Source organism: Castanea sativa, chromosome 4, assembly GCF_040712315.1.
Source record: "Castanea sativa cultivar Marrone di Chiusa Pesio chromosome 4, ASM4071231v1".
Taxonomy (NCBI): domain Eukaryota; kingdom Viridiplantae; phylum Streptophyta; class Magnoliopsida; order Fagales; family Fagaceae; genus Castanea; species Castanea sativa.
Window position 1 is genome coordinate 39641334 of NC_134016.1, and position 21730 is coordinate 39663063.

Genomic DNA, 21730 nt, shown 5'->3' on the forward strand with positions numbered 1-21730 from the left:
ACCAAACACAGAACTCAAGGAGGCAGAGCCATGAAGGTTTGAGAGAGACGGCTAGAAGGAAGAATCCATATGTTTTTTTTTTTTGGGTTTTATAAAAAACCTAGATGACTAGTAGCAGGAATCTTATTAAAATTAAATAAATGGACCAAATTAAAACAAGTGAAATCTATAACTAAGATTTTAGTGGGTATCGTACCCCCAACAAAAATATGGGGTACCATAGAATGACCCCTTTATCATTAGTTTAAAAAACCAATTACTTTTTCTTATGTAAACACAATTCGAAGTCAAATTCTTAATTAGAATAAGTTCAGCTAAGAGCTAATTGAAAACCTATATAAACATCTTTAACTTAATTCTTGATACTTCTTTATATTATGGATTTGTTGTATTTTTGGAAAAATCCAAAATCACTTAGACAGACTTGTAAATGCCAATAATAACCCCCAAAAAGTGTCATTCTCTTCCTCCATTTGTGTCCCCAAACCCAAAGTCTTCGTGATCCAACACTACAGGTAAAGCAACCAAAAAGGAAAAAAAATCATAAACATCCAAAAATTAATCCAATCAAATAAGCAAAAAATATGAGAACGAAATCAATTTTGTCCCTTAACAGAGATAGTCTGTAATCCAAGGTGAGAGAGAGAGGCCTAGTGGTTGTTTGGTTTTTTGAAAACCATCACTCATCACTCCTCAAGCAATTTTCTTCACTCATCACTCATCACTTAAAATACCCTAATTTTCTAAACTCCACCCATTTGGCACACTTCACTTATCTTCTCATCACTCAAATTTTTCTACTTTTTTGTCGGACCCATACCTGTAAATTGGTCAGACCATTCTGTTAAGCTTACCCGTGGAACCCATTCCCCACCATTTTCTCTTTGCTCATTTCCCCTTCACCCTTGTTACTCTCCCAAAACACAAACCCGAACCCATAAAAATTTCAGAAGCTCCCTTTCCTCATAAGGACTGTGACCAATGAACAACACCCATTTCTCCAACATGTACGGCGGCGTGATCTCCTCCGTTGTGACGCCAACGACCTTGAAGAAACGTGACCCATTTCCTCCATTCGTCACAAACGATCTCCCACCTTCTCAACCCACCATCACCAAGGCTTGATTTTAAATGGGTCTGAGACTGAGATGATGGTGTTGACGATGGAAAAGGGCTATTTTCATCACCACCACTCGACAACAATGTTATGCCGAGCTGGACATGCCTGGCAACAATATTCCTCATTCCACTGTCGTACCATGCTGAGATCCCTTTTGCTTTTTTTTTTCTTTTTTTTTTTGGTTTGAGATCGGAGTCAGTGACTTCAATTTTTGAATCTTCGTTCTTCTGCTTCTTATATTTGAGAAGGCTCCGATCTGGATTTCGTTTTTTTTTTCATTCCAACAATTTCGTTTTTTTTTTATACAAATTTTCCAAAATTTGGAGCTTATTTAAGCTGTTACCGGGACCAAAATTGTGTTTCCAAGCTGGATTTTGCTTTAGATTACTATAATTAGTTCTTGAATAGGTTTGGTTTTTATAAACAGTGGATTCTTTGAAGAAATTGGGTTTGATTCATGTGTGTTTGAAGAGGAAAAAAAAAGATGAGAGACAGAGAGGGGGAGAGCACATGCTCATGAAGTTAGATTGATGAGACAAGGCATAAATGGGTCCCACTTGATTGAGTAAAATTACAAAAATGCCACATAACTTAGTTTTCCATAACTTGAAAACACTTGAAATTTGTTTTCAGTTTTTATAACTTATCACTCAAAAATCAGAGAATTGTGTGATGGAAACAAAAATTGAAAACAAATCCAAACAACCTATTTTGTCGTGGGATCCACCAATTTTGAGTTATTGGTGATGGAAATAGAGTTACGAGTGATGGAAACTAAAAATCCAAACTACCCCCTAGTCAGTCTCTCTCTCACTGACTCATTTGCTCCCTTTTCTCTCCCTCGTTGTCTCTTTCTCTTTGTGTTAAAATTTTTTTTCCTCATATGTTTGCAACTTTTGAGCTTTAGAAGTGTTGAAAACAAGTGAGGATTAGGGTATGGGTGTTGTTTGAGCATAGACCTTTGCAAGAGCTTTTGTTCTTCCCCTTGTCATAGGTCCATCATAGGAGGTGTCAGAGCTTGATGAAGAGTTTGAATCCATTGTAGGATCAACTTCACTTGTTTCAAAAAGAGGATTGTTGATTTGGATCTTCTTTGAAGCCATAGAACTTCAAAAGATATGACAAATTGATGAAGAAGAGATGAGAGGCAGAGATGGTCCCACCGAGCATGCCAGAAATTTGTAAACACAAAATTTCTCAATAGTAGAAAATCAAACAAATTGAAAAAAGTGTTCCACAAATATAATTTTTTATTAATCAAGTAGTGTGTACAATCTTTGTTTTGACTTTTTTTTTACAAAAAGTGCTCCTCTAATTCTATCTTCTTTATGGTGTTGACTCAGACACAAATTTTTTTTCAATTTGGTTGGAAGATGGATTAAATGGTCTTCACCACAAATCTCTAGCTTTGAGCTTGTTAGAGATTTGTTGTCCTTCAAGTTCTTCAAGTCTTTCAAATGTTCTTTAAGTCCTTTGAATGTTCTTCAAGTTACTCAAAGATTCTTGAGACATAATTTCTCTAGATCATGGGCTTCTTAAAAACTTGGTGTTGAAAATGAGAGGAGATATCCTCTATTTATAGTGGTTTTAGAGGATAAGCTCCACTTTGAATTGACATGCTTGAAAATATGTAGTATGTTAGGATATATGTGAGTCATGCTAAGAACATATGTCATGTAGAGTTAGCTAATCTTTTGACAAAAGGCACTTTTTTTGTAATTGGGTAGATTTAGGATTTGTTTAATACTTCAAGAAACAAGAGTTCAAATCCAAGTATTGAAGTCATGCAAATCTATCCAAGAAACAAGTGAAGAAATGTTAGATTTTAAAGCTCAACAGCTTGATCGACAGATAGCATCTATTGAGGTTTAAAAGGGATCTTTAGCCCGATGCTTGACAGCTACTTGATAGATAACCTATCTATCGAGATTTATGAAAATCAGTTTTTCAGATTTAATTTCACACCAATCTGTGTATGCATGTTTAGGCTTTCTTTTCTCACAACCCTAAATATATATAAGGATTATTTTAAGGGTTGTCAAAGGTTACGCAAGCGTGAGGCAAAGTTTTGTTCATACAAATTGTGACGGGAAACAGAATTTACCCTAGTTCATCTTTCTCTTGAAGAAGCTGTTGCGTTTGTATGCCGTTGGGTTTTGTAATCAAGAAGTTTCGTGATCTTCATCGTGTTGATGAACTGAAAAACTTTACAGTCAACATCTTTCTTAAGTTGGTGAGTAAGTCGCGTATTGAGATTTGCTCATCTATTGGTTAGTCACGTACTAAGAGTCGTACATTGAAAAAAAGAGATTGTCACTGCAGAATAAGTCCAATTGTGTATTAGAGTAAGGGTTTAACTGTAAGTTGATATAAAGTACTAGAATTCTTTTACTTGTAACCGCTTATTGTGATAATAGTGGATTCGGGAGTGGTGACCTTAAAATCACCCGGTGGAGTTTTTTTCTTGAAGGTTTTCCCCATTCGTAAACAAATCATTATGTCAACTTTATTTTCTACTGCATATTAACTTAGTTGGTGATATGTTTGCGCTTCTATGCGTTTTGCATGTTAATTGGATTGATTAACTAACTTGGCTGATTAATTGGTTAATTCATTATAAGGGGTCAATACATTATTGGCCTATCATAGTAGATTCTTGATTAGCCCAAATTTTAGTTAGAGATAATTATCTCTATTTATCTATTTTGATAAAAATCAACAAAGATAATTATTCATCAATTTTGAATAGAAAATTTATCTTTATTTTATTTAATTTATTTTAATAAAGATTAATCCATAAATTTTAAATAGGGAATTTATTTTTATCTTGTAGGCCAAGTGACATGTGACAAATTTTAATATGTCAATGTAATATCAATTTGGATGATACATGTTATCATTTGATTTAAATAATTTAATGACATAATTAATAATCTAGAATTTGTCATTAAATTTTGATATGGCATTTTATAATTAGCTTAAAATTTTGCCTCCTACAAGATCTCACACTCAAATAAGGGTCTAGCTTACCTCCAGTGAAAATTTAATTGGATATCTCCTTTCGTTTTAAATAGAAGTTGCCACATCACTCATTAATAAACCAACAGGAGAGATTAAAAACTCAATGACACCTCATTAAATATTGAGCAAAAACTAACAGAGCCCACCAAAGACTAACTGCTGCTTCTTCTCAAGTTAACAACGTTAACGTTTTCACTAACCTTTTTGTTTTTTCCTTCTCACGTTAACAGTGCTCGCCCAAGTTCTCCCTCTTTTATTCTTTTATTCTTTTTTCTAGCCTGCCAAATCTGCCTTCTCACTAACATTATTTCTTTTCTTATTTTCATTCTCACTAACGTTTTTTTTTTCCTTCTCACGTTAACAATTGCTGCTCTCTGCAAGCCTCTTCAAACTCACTACTTGGCTGACCTGGTGGAAGTCCTTGCTATGGAGCAAGGTGTCTCTGCAAGCCTCTTTTATTCTTTTATTCTTTTTTCTAGCCTGCCAAATCAGCTTTCTCACTAACATTATTTTTTTCTTATTTTCCTTCTCGCTAACGTTTTTTTTTTCCTTCTCACGTCAACAATTGCTGCTCTCTGCAAGCCTCTTCAAACTCACTACTCAGCTGACCTGGTGGAAGTCCTTGCTATGGAGCAAGGTGTCTTGCTTGCTCAAGAGCTGCAGCTTCCCCGCGTGATCTTTGAAAGTGATGCTACCACAATGATAAATGCTATCAATGAATCTGCTATTGGGACCCCATACAGGCACATTATCCAGGACATTACCCACGCCCAAGCTTCCTTCATTTTCTGCTCCTTCAAGCATCTCAATCGGGCCTTCAATTATGCAGCCCATGAACTTGCTCATTTTGCCCGTAGGAATGGCTCTACTCATTTGTGGAAAGGGGTTAACCCCTCCTTTTTAGATCCTTTTGTACAAGCAGACATGCTGCACTAATCTTGCACAGCAGGATCTTTTCTTTGTATCCCTTTCTCTGTTGCAATGCAATATATATTCCATTTCAAAAAACAAAAAAAAAAAACTCAATTGAGTTAGAGTAGAAACACTGATTTGAAGGATTATTTATATAAATTTCTGAACTTTTCACCTATTAAAATAAAAAGGATTATTTACAGTAATTTTGAATGGACAATCTTGTAATTTTGTAGTTTTTCATGATTACTACCTTAATTGTTTGTAATGAGGAGGTGTGCTCTTTGAATGGATAATTTTTATTTTGGGTTAAAAAAAATGCATGCCAAGTGCTTGAGAAAAGTTCCCAAAGAATTTCAAATAGGGCCAGGGCCAACTAGCATATACTGTGAAGGAGGCATTGTATTTGAAGGAATCATGCTAAGGCCAGCTAGCAAACTAAAGCAGCCACAACACTGCACCAGTTATGCAGCAGCCACAACACTACCTCAGTTATGCAGCAGCCACAACACTACGCTGGTTATGTAGCAGCCACCGCACTGCATCAGTTATGCAGCAACTATAGCACTGTACCAGTTATGCAGTAGCTACAGCACTTCACTAGGCACCTATTAGAAATTTTATAACCGCAACAACGTAGATTAATATATATATATATATATATATATATATATATATATATATATATATATATATATATATATTCTTCCTGCAAGCCAATAGCACAGCAACATACTATTCTTCTAATTTGCATAAATTGTTTGCTAAAAAAGTACAAAGTAGCATTAAAGATAAAAAGAACTTTGACCATTACAAACTTTGAGCTCCAACAAAATAGCATAAACTGTGAGTTCCACAATTACAATCTTCAAGCTTCAAAAAAAAAAAAAACATAAATCATGAGCTCTAACAATTGCAAACTTTGAGCTCCAAAAAGTAGTATCAATTGTCAGCTCCAACAATTAAAAACAATGGTTATTTACAATCATTCAAAACTAAGAATTTGCTGCATCCGTTTGAAGATCAAGTCGAAAAAGCTTCAATTTTACTAGTTGTAAACTTTGTAAGCAATGAATTGATATCATCTTCTTCAAGATCACTAGGATTCTTAGAACATGGAAGAGGAACATGAGGATTTGTCATTCCTGCTTGAATCATTACAACTATTAGCCAAATATTAACTATTAGAAAATCCACATCAGTCTCTTGAAAATCCTTCATTTCTTTTCTTACCATAAAAATTTACTAAATTCTCAAAAGTTCCAAATGAACTTTGTTCTTGATCATTTCTAATACTCTTTCCCTATATATAGTAGAAACATAATAGTTAAAAATGATGATTAATCTTATCGTATAAAACTAGTTGTTACCAAATAAAATTCAAATAATTCTTATTTATGCACTCAAAGTAAACTCTAATACAATGGTACCTGAGAAAACGACGAAGGATTACAAGGTTCACCAACACTTGAAAAATGAGGAATGTACAAATCCTATATTTATTAGTGATCAATAATAGTGTACAATTTATGAAATCAAAATCACCTAAAATGAAGGGGAAAAAAAAAGATTAAACAACATGGATGAAGTTACCTAAACTGAATGATCTATGTATGACAGAGGATTATAACTAATGACCCCATTAACTTGCATAAATGAAGTTAAATGCTTATCCTACATAATGTGTAATGTTTAGTAAATTATTATTCATTAAATAAAGAACCTAGAATATTTGTGAAGCAGTATAAATGTTAAAAATTATAATGGTGAGACTAGTACTTGTAAACACTGATTTGTTTGTATGGGTTGATGGATGCTTCCTTTTTTCTTCTTTTTGGGCTTTTCAAGACAACTTTTAATCCGGCGTCTTCCTTTACAGCCTTGCTTCTTATGGAGACCCTTAGCAAAAATAGTTGTCAGCTCATCTGATGAATTTTCTTGGTTAATATCAACTTGACAGGGATTAGATTTTTTTCTAAGGATATCATCAATTTTTTTTGCTCAACTCATTATAGCTTCCCAATGCTAGCTCGTATGCTTCCTCACATTCACTTGCTCGAGCTATAAGCTTGACATACATTGGACCCAAAACTTATATCGAGTTGTAACTTCCAACTTGGGGTCAGATTTGATATCACGTCCACTAAAGTCTTGCACAATCCCATTTTTTGCATCTTTTTTTCATCTCTTAAGAATGTATTTCTCTGGAAGAACCTTAATATCCATAACATCAAGAATTTTTAAAGCATGACTACACAAAATTTCACCTCTTTCAAACTTTCTACAACTACATGAAACAATCTTTTCAAAAGAATTCCAAATTACTCGACGATCTTTTGGCTTACCATATATTGAAACTATATACCTATGAGATGCATTTCTTTCAACACGCTCCTTCACAAAAGCTCCTTGGAACTCTTCATATTGCTCTTGAAACTTCAACATAATTTAGGTGTATAAATACATGCTGCTTGAATCAGCATAGGTGACGCAATCTTAACTTTTGGCAACTTTTGCCTTAAATTGTACTCACCCTTCAACTCCTTGTAACGTTTAGCATCAAGTAGTCTCTCAAAATGTATGAAGAATTTTACAATATCATAGTCTGACTATAAATAATCCTTCAAATCAGAGTTTATACTCTCACTCAATTGAGTTGTAGTCATTCCTGTAGAAAATGACATCTTGACATATGCTTTAGCCCATTTCTCTTTCACTTCAAACGCACTTTGAAGCCAAGAATTATCAAAAGCATTGTACTTATGAAGTATAGCATCCCAAGCACTAAGAAACTCTTCCTCCTCTTCCCAAATTTTAAAACATGCATCGAGATCATTTCTAAATTCATCCTCACCTCGTAATAAATGGTTGACACCCTTGAGAGCATTTTGCATTAAATGCCATTTACATAATTGATGATAAGTATTTTGCATCACCAATGAGATGGCTTTTGCCATTGCCGGATCTTGATCGGTAAAAATTGTATTTGGTTTCTTCCCAGACATTGCTTCAAAAAAAAAAAAATGCTTCAAACAACCACTGAAATGTATCAATAGTTTCATCATATAAAAGGGCAGCCCCAAATATCGTAGACTATGATGATTAAACCCAACAAACACTACAAGGGGTCAATACTCCTTATTATTCTGTACGTTGTATCAAAAGAAACCACATCACCAAATAACTTATAATCAACAATCATTTGTGCATCTGCCCAAAAAATATTTGTTATTAGTTTTGAAGCATCTAACTGTACTGCATAGTAAAAGGAAGGATTGTCTTTCCTTTGTTTCTGAAAGTATCAAAATAAACTCTCAGCCTCACCACATTTCTGTTCTTTTTACCGTCTACTATAATGGTAATTTTTTTTATCTTGCTTGGTGTAACCAAGAGCATCTCTACCACCAACTTGCCTGGCCATGAACATATGAATCCTTCAATTTTATACCACTATCATAAGCCAAATAAATTTCCATTGCTTGTGCTTTTGAGACCTTTCGTTGGGATGACATCATGTGAGCACATTATGGAATATGGAGAATATGATTATGGTTGAGCTCAAGGCTATGTATAAAGTATTTCCCCTTCTTTTTATCAAGCCGAATTATCATATGAGCATTGCAACCTGTTCTTGTTTCAGCCCGTTCATACTTATTTTCACCATCTCTCTCCCATGGGGCATTATTTCCCTCTTTACAACAAGTAAACTTTCTTGAAGTCACCACGCCATCTTTTTTTCTTTTATTGCACCATTCTTTTCAAATCCTAAATCCAAAATTTCTTCCACACTCATTATAAAAGTCATATGTCTCTTGTTCATAACCAAATTCAATGCCAAGTTTTGAAATATAATCAGTATCCAATTTTTGACTATCATCATTGTTTTCCTCTTCCATGTAAATGTTAAATATAAATCAAAATGTACAAGAAACATGAATTACCACTGAAAAATGAAAATAAATGAATGAATGATGGCAAAACTTTTGAAATCTTATACATTATTTGCCTAGATTTATTAACATGACAGAAAAACTCATAGATTTAATAATATTTAGCCTAAACTTAATCTTTTAATTATTTTGACATCTCATAAACATAGGATTGAATAAGAAATCAAAAGTAAAGATGGAAATACATTCTCTGATACTCTAACAGTTTGCAAAGAAATTTCTTCTTCTTCATCACTCTTTTTTCTAAAGATTATACCGAATAGTTCTAAAATCTGATTTGGTAGGCTGGAAAAAAGAAAAATGAATAAAAAGAGAGGGAGAACTTGGGCAGCAAAACTTATTTTTCTTATTGCTATTTTTGTATTTTGGCGTTGAGTTTTGGAACTGAAGTGTCGATGAAGTTAAAAAAAAAAAAAACCATTAACGTTAATGTGAGAAGAAGCAGCAAAATGACATCTTCACATATGCTTTAGCCCAGTTCTAAAATCTGATTTGGCAGGCTGAAAAAATGAAAAAAAGAGAGAGAACTTGGGCGGGCACTGTTAATGTGAGAAGGAAAAAAAAAAAACGTTAGTGAAACCGTTAACGTTGTTAACGTGAGAAGAAGCAGCAGTTAGTCTTTGGTGGACTCTGTTAGTTTTTGCTTAATATTTAATGAGATTGTATTGAGTTTTTAATCTCCACCGTTGGTTTATTAATAAGTAATGTGACAATTTTTGTTTAAAATAAAATGAAACATCCAGTTAAATTTTCACTTAAGGTAAGCAGACTTCTCAAATAATAGTAAATTAATAATTATAATAATAATTAAAATTTTAGAATAATTAAATAAACATTAGCATGAACGTACCTAGATAATGGTAAAATAAAAATAAAAACTTGTTGAAAAAAAAAAAAAGTAAAGTTAATAGGTTTGACACTTATTTGATTTTTATTTTTATTATTATTATTATTATTTTATTTACGTTCCTCTGTCATTTTCAAGGCAAATCACGTGGGCCGCTCTAGTACTAGAGGACAGCAAAGCAAAATGAAAAGTTGCAATTTGAAATCAATCTAATAAGACTAGACTTTAAACTCTATAGGACAACAGAAAATGAAAGAGTTAAAAGACAAGCGATACGAAATGGAGAGAAGAAGAAGGCCGGGTTTATTCAAGCAAATGGATACTGGCGACATGGTGGCGACCTGAGAAGAAGACAAATGCTGGGTTCAGTATTTGTTTTATTTTTTGAATGAATCCAATCATGGAGTAGTTAGAAAAACACTGTCCATAGGTACACGCAAATGACAAATAATATATATATATATATGTAGCCCTCACCAAATAATGCAACGCCAAAAAGCTAATACTCAATTTCCCAGAATATATATATATAGCTGATATGGTCAAGGCTGCAGAAAAATATTCAGAGAGCCAAAAAAAGTATGGAGTGGCTGAGGCTGAGGCTGAGGCTGAGGCTGAGGCTGAGCAACAAATGGACGGCGACGGTGGCAAGCATGTGGATCCAGTGTAGCAGCGGCGCGTACACCTTCGGCATCTACTCTTCAATCCTGAAATCTAGTCAAGGCTATGACCAATCAACGCTCGAAACTGTGGCTGTTTCCAGAGACATAGGCTCAAGCGCCGGGATCCTTGCTGGGGTTCTATACACCGCCGTGACGCACAGTAATAGTAACTCTGGTTTATGTGGGCCATGGTTGGTCCACCTGGTCGGAGCCAGGGACGTAGCTATGCTTGGACCAAGGGGGGCAATGGCCCCCCTTGGCCCAATGGCCCCCCTTGGCCCAATGAGAAAAAGCAAAATATAAAATATATGAAACTTGGTTTTGAATTTTCATACTCAATTTTTGTTCAATATTTCCATGCTTTTACAAAAAAATACAATTTCTTTATTCAAATTTTCATTAAATTTTGATTCTTTTTATAAGTTTCTGTCTGGATTCTAAATGATTTATGAAATTTATCTTAAAGTATTAGCGTAGGATAATTGCAACTTAAGTGTTCAATGAAGTTCCCTAAAAAAGTTTGGGATAAACACACACACACACACACATATATATATATATATATATATATATATATATATATATATATATATATATATAATTTTATAAGTTGCTTGGATAAAAAAAAAAAAAGGTTTTTCATTGGGTTAATCTAGAGTTACAATATAAAGGTTTAGGTTATAACAATTTTTTTAAGCATTTGGGTTTGAGTATATCTCGCCCCCCCTCACTTGAAATCCTAGCTCCGTCCCTGGTCGGAGCAATACAGAGTTTCTTGGGTTATTTTCTAACGTGGGCTTCTGTTGTTGGATTAATCAATCGGCCTCCGGTGCCTTTGATGTGTTTCTACATGATCTTGGCAAGTCATTCTACGCCCTTCTTTAACACAGCCAATATAGTTTCTGGTGTTCAAAACTTTCCTGATTATAGTGGGACCATTGTGGGCATCATGAAGGTACATTTCTATAATTGGCTTTTTTTTTTTTGGCTTTGAAGAGCTATTTTACTACATTTTCGTTATTTAGCATTATCAGAATCATATATATTAGTTAAATATCACTTAGAGTTTCTGAGATTGAGTTCTAAGTGGTGGCAAAGTTGAGGCGGATTTGTGCTCTTCTCTTCTCTTCTCTGATCCGATATTGCTATCAGATCTGTGCTTTGCTTTGGTTCGTTTCTCTTTTTCTCTTCTCTGATCTGCTCTCGCTATCCAGGTTCTGCCTTCTTCTTTGTTTTCTTCTTTCTTCTTATTCTCCAATATGGAACTCAAGTTCCACGATCAAAATCGATTTTGATTGTCATAGACCTGAGATGCTACTTAACTATTATGTTTGATTTTCCTTTAACATAATGGATTGTTAGCAAAATCTTGCTTGCTATTTGACGTGACTAATTGTGATTATTGAAAAAAATAAATGATAGGTTTATTTGAAAGTAAAAATAATAAGATATAATTTACTACTACGAATAGTTGTGAAATTAATTGTTATCCTAAAATTTTCAATTTTAAAAGAGTCAATATTAGGAAAATATTAGGAAGTAACAGAAATTGGCCTTTTTAAATTGAAAGTAACTTGACTCTTTTAGAAAAGTCATTCGACTCTTATTTTATTATAAATGAATTATGGAATGACAAATAATTTGATGACTATCATATTAATAACATAATAAATAAATTTTTTAATTATGTTTTGTTTTCTATTTTGTAGTTAGATATACTAGTTTGTAAGTTTTATTTTATAAAAATTTTAGTATCATTTTTCCATGATTTAAAAAAAAAAGAGTTTCTAACTTTTAATAATTTTATTTAATTACTGAATAAAACAATCAAGGATGACTTAAATCTTCACCAAGATGACTATAAAATTTTCCTACAATTTAGGATGAAAATAACAAACTTAGGATTATTGTAAGTACTCTGAAAATGAAGGCCTAAGTCCACTAAGAACAATGATGACTTGTTCTTCAGACCAAGCCCAAACAATAGACTTTCTATAGAGAGTTGGTAAATAGTTCTAGTGTAATTCAAAGCTAATTTCAAATTTAAGGCCGAAGAACTCAATGTAATAGAGAGATGTAACCCAAGTAGTTGCTAAAAATAGTGCTCTCCTTGGGTTTGTCCTAGGATTTGTTTCTATATACGAGTATTCCAGATTTTATGCAAGGTCTCATACTGTTTACTTCACTATTTCTTTGAGGAAAAATGTTCAACCCCTTATTTGGGAGGTTCCCCTCCCTTTTATATCTTTCCTACTTGCATCCTAGCCCTCCACTTGTATGCCCCATGGCTTTTCTTAGGATACTTGTTCCATCAAAGTTCTATTGAAGGTGGTAGAAGGGGTTGCTAGTAGTGAAGTCACTGTTCAGGTGTCACTACCTTATTAATGCAACTGATAAGGTTGTTGCAGGGCATTCAATGCAGAGGGGGGAGGTATACCTTTCTAGGAAGCTTCCTCCCACCATTTTTGCCCCCCCTCATGGTCCTTTCTCTTCTCCATGGGCTTTCATGATACACTAACTATCTTGTATCCACTCTCATCCTCGTGTCAGTGAAGTCCTTGGGGCTGATATACTTCTTTGGGTAAGATTATGCGAGATATTCCGTGTTCTAATCCTCTTCGGTCCTTGGACCTCCCACAATTATCATAATCCAGTTATGAGATTAAAACCATCTTTTGAATCTTACTACAAAGTACAAACTCCCCAATAATTGAAGCCTTATCTAAGAGAATGTATCTCATACACTCAATGTATAGATGTCTCATAAATAGTGGAATCCTTACCCCTACATAGTCCATATATAATGATATAATGAGCATTCGAAGCATGAGATAAGTTTTCCTTAGCTAGATAGCTCTTCCCTCCAATCCTGATACTCAACCATTAAAATATAAATCACAAGTCTCCTGATTTGATAAAACAAAAACAAAAATTGTTGGAAAACAATAAGTACATACTAGTGAGTAGTTTGTAAAGTTTTTGACTCATGACCTATCCATAACCTCTTGTTTGATTGAAGCATAAAGGCAAAAATGATTCTTGTCAACAATATATTGTACAATTAAATTTGAGAAAGTCTAAGAATAGAATTTTTGTGTTATAATTTTTGCCACACTTTTAATGTGATTGACGTTGATTAATAGTAGAGAAAAAGTGTTTGTCTATGAATCACAAATGGACCACTTCAAAATAATGACAAAAATTATGGTACAAAATTGTGGTGTGGAAGAATTGATTAGACTTTATTTGTCATTTTTATTATAGCCTGATTCTTTACAGTATGACTACATTTTTCTTCAAGCAAATATATGTGTCACTACCTTTTTCTGATGTAATAATCAGACTAAGCGTCTGTTTAGGAACAGTTTATTTAGCTTTTTGTTGAAAAATTTCTGCGGAAAGCGTGTTAAAATATATTTATATTATGAAAAAATTTTGAAAAAGCAAAAAAATGTAGGAAAAGTGAGGTTTTAAAAAGCTGTATATAAAAGCTAAAAATAAAAGCTGAGTTTATAAACTTATAAGAGGTTTTTTTATTTATTTATGTGGAAGTCATGTTCTTCGTGAAACTTCTAATCCTAGTTAATTGCTTAAAATATGAGTATATATATATATATATGACTTCTTCTACGAACAAGAAAACAGTAAGGGGTCCTTTTGCAATACAACCTCGCCTGAGCTATGCTATGTTGTAATATTACCTTTTCTCTTTGCCAGGGATGTACTGCAATTAGTGGAGCAATAATAATTCAAGCATATGACACATTCTACAAGGGCGAGCCGAGCAAATTCCTTCTAATGCTTGCTCTGTGGCCGACGTTTGTCTCTCTTGTGCTCATGCTTTTGGTGAGAATTTATGAAGCCAACGCAAGTGATGATAAGAAGCACTTGAATGGTTTCTCTGCACTTACTCTAATCATTGCCGGTTATCTCATGATCATGGTAATTTTAGAAAAAAGTTTCAGTTTACCTTTGTGGGCACGCATAATCAGCTTTATACTTCTTTTGCTTCTACTCGCATCACCTCTTGGAGTTGCAATCAAAGCCCAGAAGGACTCCAACAAGAGATTTCTAGAAACGCCTTCCTTTGAGAGTAATATTTCAATGGAGAACGTCAAGTCAAGGTGTTCCTCGCCTAAATCATTTGTAGCAAAGGATGTAGCATATCATGAAGTACCTAGAGGTGAGGATCAAGCTAATGTTGCTTTAGATGACAAAAGTATGTTTGATGAAGAGGGTATGAATCTTTTGCAAGCCATGCGCACTGTAAACTTCTGGTTGTTGTTTATTGCAATGGTATGTGGAATGGGCTCTACGCAGGCTGTGCTTAACAACTTGAGCCAAATAGGACAATCCCTCAATTATACTACTGTGGAGGTGAATAATTTCTTCTCTTTATGGAGCATATGGAATTGTCTTAGCCGTGTTGGAGTTGGGTATTTATCAGATTATTTACTACACACAAGAGGCTTGGCAAGACCATTGTTGATGACAATTACTCTAGCAATGATAGTTGTTGGCCACATTGTTATTGCTTCTGGATTTCCTGGAGCGTTATATGTGGGTTCGATCATAATGGGCATTTGTGATGGTTCACAGTGGTCATTAATGCCCACAATCACTTCAGATTTATTTGGTGTTAAGCATTTGGGTACCATTTTCAACACTATAGGAATAGCAAGTCCTATAGGATCATATATTTTCTCTGTCAGAGTTATTGGCTATATTTACGATAAGGAAGCAAGTGGTGAAGATCACTCCTGCGTTGGTGCTCGCTGCTTTCTGTTATCTCTTTTTATCATGGCATTCTTGGCTTTCTTGGGATTTCTTTTTGTCATTGCATTGTTCCAACGTACTAAGAGGTTCTATATGCTCAGAAAATCAAAGCATTCTTTAAAACGATGAGATGTATATATGCAAACTTTGTGTACAAGATCATGACCTCCCAATTTATTGATGTAAATTGATAGCATAAAGGTAATGAGTTACTCTCCAACATCACTATATTTTCTTTTCTAATGATCTAATCGAGATATATATTTTTTTGGGGTCAAATTATACCGAACTCTGAGGTTTTTTGTTATTACACTTTCCTCTCCTCTTATTTGGAATAACACATTTATTACCTCCTCTAAAATAAAAATTATTTACATTGACTTCCGTATAATACAATCCTGGATTTCCTATTAGAGGGATAAGAAATTAGAGAGGTCATTGTATATATATAGTTTGAATTTTAGAATAAATGAAAATCTTAAGAGAGATTAGTGTAAATTTTTTTTTTTCCTGTGAAAAGTTACTGCGTTAATGAAGCTTCTAAATTCATATTACATGATTGTCTATATGATCATATCAAGACCTTAGATTTGTGATGGGTGCATTTTTCACAATTTCCTTATGTTGATCATAACATTTTTTGTTGTTGTCAATGTTCTTACTTGAGCAATCCTATGCGTCAACTGTCATTAATTCACTATACTAACATTTTTCTGTCGTAAATGAAGGGATTTGATTATTGGAATTAAACCCTTTAGGTTGGTATAATAAGGTCACTGACATCAGAATTAGCTAATCATTTGGATACTTCTTGTGGGTACCAGTTAGCTCAACTGGTAAAATTTCTAATAATTGAATAAGAGATCTGAGGTTTAATCACCGTCTACACCAAAAACCGATTAGTGTCTTGGTCTGATGATAAAGAGCCATCATCATGAGCGGATGCCATAGTTAATGTCACACTTTTAAAAAAAAAAAAAAAAAAAACTTGGATACCTCCTTGATCTTCTTTTTAATTTTAATACATATAATATTATTTGAATGTATGAATTACCATGATGATTATTCTTTATTATCATTTCAAAAAATCCCTTGATTTTTGGTGTACATTCAAATTAGTTGAGTTAATAAGAATCCACATAAATATCTTTTAACCTAATTATTGATTCTTTAAAGCTCTTTGAATTATCGGCTTACTTTATTTTTTGAATAATCCAATCATGGACTAATTAGAAAAACATTGTCACTTTGGAAGAAATTTTTTTGGGATTTACGAACTTGTGCCCTTAGGGTATATTTTAGTAAATTATTTTAGGAAATTTTTTATGAAAAAAAAAATTAACTATTTTGACAGCTTTTTCAATTTCTTAAAAAAACTTTCTAAAAATGGATGGTTAATTTGTGCCCTAAGGGCACACATTAACCAAACTCAATTTTTTATATAATTTTGTAAGAAATATCACACGCAGTGGACTTCATAAAATACAAACTTTATATACACAAAGACAAATGATATAGGTATGGAAGAATATCCTTACACCCAATAATGCAACACTAATAAAAAATATTTCATAGGAAAATGATTGTAGGATATAGACCTGCGCAAATTGACTTGGCTGCCATTATATTCATTGATTTTATTTTTTTAGTTATAAACATCTAAATTAAAATAGATGAATATATAAATACAAAATTATATGTAAAGTTAAAACTGGTTAAAATGAATATGTAAAATTAATAAATAGTACGCTTAAGCTTTTATATATATATTCTGCATATTTCAAAGTTCTTTCAATTATGGACTTACTTTATTTTCCGAAGAATCCCATCATGGACTAATTAGAAAAACATTATCACTTTGTAAGAATTTTTTTATACAACTTTGTAAGAAATATCACACGTGTTGGAGTTCATAAAAAGCATTCTTTATATACACAAAGACAAATTATATAGGTATGGAAGAATATCCTTCCACCCAATAATGCAACACTAATAAAAAAATATTTCACAGGAAAATGATTGTGGGACATAGACATGCACACATTGAGTCATTGACTTGGCTGCCATTATAAGCTAATATTACTATTTTCTGGGATTATAGCTTATCTAGATATATAAAGGCAAGAAAAGAAAAGAAAAGAAAAAAAAAAAAAAACCCTAAGAGAAATTTGATTGAGAAGGCTGAGCAACAATTGGGTGGCCACGGTGGCAAGCACATGTATCCAGTGTGGCAGTGGTGCATATATACACCTTCAGTGTGTGCTCAGTTCTAAAATAAGGTATTGCCAAATTTTGTTCATATTAATTAATTTTTGTCATGAAAAGATGCAAGTACAGCAATATTTTACATAACTTTTGTCACAATTTATTATATGATGTTTGATGAGTGATGAAGAAAAATAATAGGTCCACAATTTTACCATTAACAACAGAACTTTTTGGCCTATTTTATCGCTAATTGTGTGAAATGTCGTAATATTAATATTGCTTTGTGTTGTGTGAGATTTTGGCCCATTCCATCGCTAGATGGGTCTTTTCACGTCTGATCGTTAATTCCACCCCAAATATGGCAATAATCTTGTAGCTCACTTGCAATACATATAGCAAGAGGCCAAGAGCAATGTCAAGTTGGTTTGGCTGAGGGGAAAGTAAACTCATTTTGATTGGAGAGCTGTTGCGGAAAATTGCTGCCTTGCATTTTGGTTGAGGAGGAAGTGGCAGGGCGGTAGCTAGGGCACACAGCCCAATGCCACTATGATAATATTTCTAACAAATGCTTAAATTTTACATTCTTTCTATGCTCAAGGACAAGTGAAATGATACGGTTTTGAAGAAGAATATTCACCCACCCAATCATTCAAGACTAAACAAAAGATTTAATTGTTCATCAAAAACAAAAGATTCAATTATGATAATTTAAAAAAAAAAATTTAAATTAATAAATTCAACTCATCCAATAAGTGGGTTCCAATAGTTTAGCGTTTTTTGTTTTTTTGTTTTCCTTCAAAATTTGCCAAATAAAACATTTTAGAAAAACAATATAGGAGAATAGCACTTAGACGAAGTTATTTATTTATGTAGCATATTTTTAGGGACAAACTTGAGTTCCAATTAGTATGATCCATATTGCTTGTAACTCAATTTTTTCAAACTTGAGTTTGAGTTGGAACTCGAGTTTGACAAACTCAAGTTCAAAAAATATATCTCATCACTAAATAATTTCGTTTGGATACTATTCTCCTAAATTTTTTCAAAAATTATGATATAGGGCAAATTTTCCATTTTTTCTTTTATTTATTTATTTGAGAGATAGTTTCAATCTCTAGTATTCAATCATCATAATTACTCTTTAATATTAAGCTAAGATACCAATTAATTTTTTAGTATAAACAAAGATTGAAGTCCAAATATCATATTCCACGACAAAAATCTCTACTAGTTAACTAAAACTCACAATTTCTTTAATTTAACCAATAAATTATTTTACAGTTGAATTTTTATTTCAAAAACTAATTAATATTTTAGTACACTATCATCATGGAAAGGAGTGAATTCTGTGACTTCTATCCTATCTTCAAAAAACTACAAGATTAGGCAGGTGGGCCAACTTCAGCTACAAATAGCATTTTTTTTTGGAGACGCTAAAGCGGAAAGGAATTGACAGCTACAAATAGTTGACAGGAAATGCAATGATGTTATAATTTTTTATAGCTAGCTTTTGGGCAAGAAGGCAAGGCAAGAAAAAAATATTGCAGGGATGATGGAGAGGGTGAGTAGTAGCAAATGGATGGCAACAGTGGCAAGCATGTGGATTCAGTGTAGCAGTGGTGCAGACACCTTCGGCGTTTACTCCTCTGTTCTTAAATCAACCCAAGGTTACGACCAATCCACGCTCGAAACTGTGGTCCTTTTTAGAGACATTGGCTTAGTCGGTGGGGTCCTCGCCGGTCTCCTCTACACCTCCGTGACAAGCAGTAGTAACCACTCTGGTTTCGGTGGACCATGGGTGGTTCTCCTTGCCGGAGCAATCCAGAGTTTCTTAGGCTATTTTCTAACGTGGGCTTCTGTCGTGGGGTTAATCCAACGGCCTCCGGTGCCATTGATGTGTCTCTTCATGTACTTGTCCAGTCAATCTCTGCCGTTCTTTAACACAGCCAATATGGTTTTAGGTGTTCAAAACTTCCAAGATTATAATGGGACCATTGTGGGTATCATGAAGGTATATTTACATATATAAATTTCTTTTCTGTTCATTATTTTTCTCAAGGTGAATTTGAAGGACTATTTTGCGAATGTTTGATTTTTGAGAATTATATTTGCTAAAAAGCATTGTTGTCAAGTTATTTAGTTATGTATAGTTAAACAAAAATCAAGTTAAAGTAAAACTTGATGTCACCAGAGTCGAGTTTTATTGGCAACATAGTACTTGAGTTCTTAGTTTCATCTCCCTTCTGTAATATATGACTCTCTTTGCCAGGGATTTGGTGGAATTAGTGGAGCAATAATAATACATGTATATGACACATTCTACAAGGGCGAGCAGAGTAAATTCCTTCTAATGCTTGCTCTGTTGCCTACATTCATCACCCTTGTGCTTATGCTTTTGGTAAAAAATTATAAAACAAACACAGGTGATGATAAGAAGCACTTGAATATTTTCTCTGCATTTGTTCTGTTCATTGCTGGTTATCTCATGATTATAATAATTTTGGAAAACATCTTCAGTTTACCATTATGGGCACACAAATTCACCTTTACACTTCTTTTGCTTCTACTCGCATCACCACTTGGAATTGCAATCAAAGCCCAAAATCACGACTCTAATGGCCTGTTTGAAAGTTTAGAAAGGGAGGAGAGTAGAGGGGAGGAGAGTAGTGGGGAAGAGAGTAGAGGAGAATGATTACCCTCCACCTTGTTTGGATGTTTTTATAATTAGTAAGGGGGAAGGGAGTAATTAGCCATTCCGCTTGTTTTTAACATTGTAATTTTATAAATATAATAAGGGTAAATTAGGTAATTTACTTTATTAATAATTTTATGTGCTCTACTCTCCCTCTAAATCTCTCTAATTTGGGGGAATTAAAAATGAGGGGGTTGGAGATAGTTGAAACCCCTTGAAACCCCTCCCCCTCCTTCCTTAAAAAACTCCCAAACAAGGTAATTGAATTACTCCCATTCCCTCTACTCTACTCCCCTCCTCTTTTAAACATCCAAACAAGCCATAAGAGATTTCTGGAAACATTTTCCTCCGAGTCTTCTGTAGCCAACGATATAGCATATCATGAACTGCCCAGTTGTGAGGGTCAAGTTAATGTTGCTCTAGATGACGAAGTTCTGTTTGATGAAGAAGGCATGAATCTTTTGCAAGCCATGTGCACTGTAAACTTTTGGCTGTTGTTCACTGCTATGATATGTGGAATGGGCTCTACACTGGCTGTGATAAACAACTTGAGCCAAATGGGACAATCTCTCAACTACACTAGTGTGGAGGTGAATAATTTGGTCTCTTTATGGAGTATCTGGGATTGTCTTGGCCGTGTTGGATTTGGGTATTTGTCAGATTATTTACTACACAAAAGAGGCTTGGCAAGACCATTGTTGTTGGCTACTACTCTGGCAACAATGATTATTGGCCACATTGTTATTGCTTATGGTATATTATATGTGGGTTCGATCCTAATAGCCATTTGTGATGGTTCACTGTGGGCATTAATTCCCACAATTACTAAAGATATATTTGGTGTTAGGCATATGGGTACTATTTTCCACGCTATCACCATTGCAGGTCCTGTTGGATGTTATATTTTATCTGTCAAACTTATTGGCTATATTTACGATAAGGAAGCAGGTGGCGATGACCACTCTTGTTTTGGCACTCGCTGCTTTATGTCATCATTTATTATCGTGGCATCATTGGCCCTTCTGGGTTTTCTTCTGGCCATTACATTATTCTTTCGTACTAAGAGGTTTTATTCGCTGAGGAGAAAGTACTCTGTAAAATGATGGAGTAATAAAAGAACTTTTTGTTTTGTTTTGTTTTTTTTTTTATAAGAATATTGTAACTTCCATTAAGAAGAAGAGAAATGCAATACATCATGAATCAAAGTGGATTCAATTATACTAAAATTTCCTCCTATTCATATTACATAGCTAGCAAGTCAACAACATTTTTGACATATTGTGCAAGTCGATTCTCTTGTCACTTTACATGACATACTTGTAATTTTATGAACCCTCACATCTTTTGCTGGATACAAAAGATAATATTAGTTATAGTAATCGAAGACATAACTATAGTAATCGGAAACTCACCTATATTATTTTCTGCGTCAGACACAATTTTTGAATTACATTCAAACAATGCCTCTTGAATAACCACATCCTATGCAAATAAGATACTCACTTCTTCGCTTCTGCCTCAAGAAGTCCCAAAGGTTGGTGG

At 33.7% G+C, this 21730-nt stretch overlaps 2 protein-coding genes across 2 annotated transcripts; both read left to right on the forward strand.

Moving 5' to 3' along the window:
• Positions 1-10460: 10460 nt before the first annotated feature.
• On the forward strand, positions 10461-15553 carry LOC142632013 (protein NUCLEAR FUSION DEFECTIVE 4-like). The gene is made up of 3 exons (XM_075806436.1): positions 10461-10712; positions 11263-11467; positions 14230-15553. Exons 1-3 carry the CDS (start codon positions 10504-10506, stop codon positions 15415-15417), a joined length of 1602 nt encoding a protein of 533 aa, XP_075662551.1. The 5' UTR covers positions 10461-10503; the 3' UTR covers positions 15418-15553.
• Positions 15554-19014: 3461 nt separating this feature from the next.
• LOC142632152 (protein NUCLEAR FUSION DEFECTIVE 4-like) lies at positions 19015-21436 on the forward strand. The gene is made up of 3 exons (XM_075806567.1): positions 19015-19507; positions 19766-20138; positions 20477-21436. Exons 1-3 carry the CDS (start codon positions 19046-19048, stop codon positions 21289-21291), a joined length of 1650 nt encoding a protein of 549 aa, XP_075662682.1. The 5' UTR covers positions 19015-19045; the 3' UTR covers positions 21292-21436.
• Positions 21437-21730: the final 294 nt, after the last annotated feature.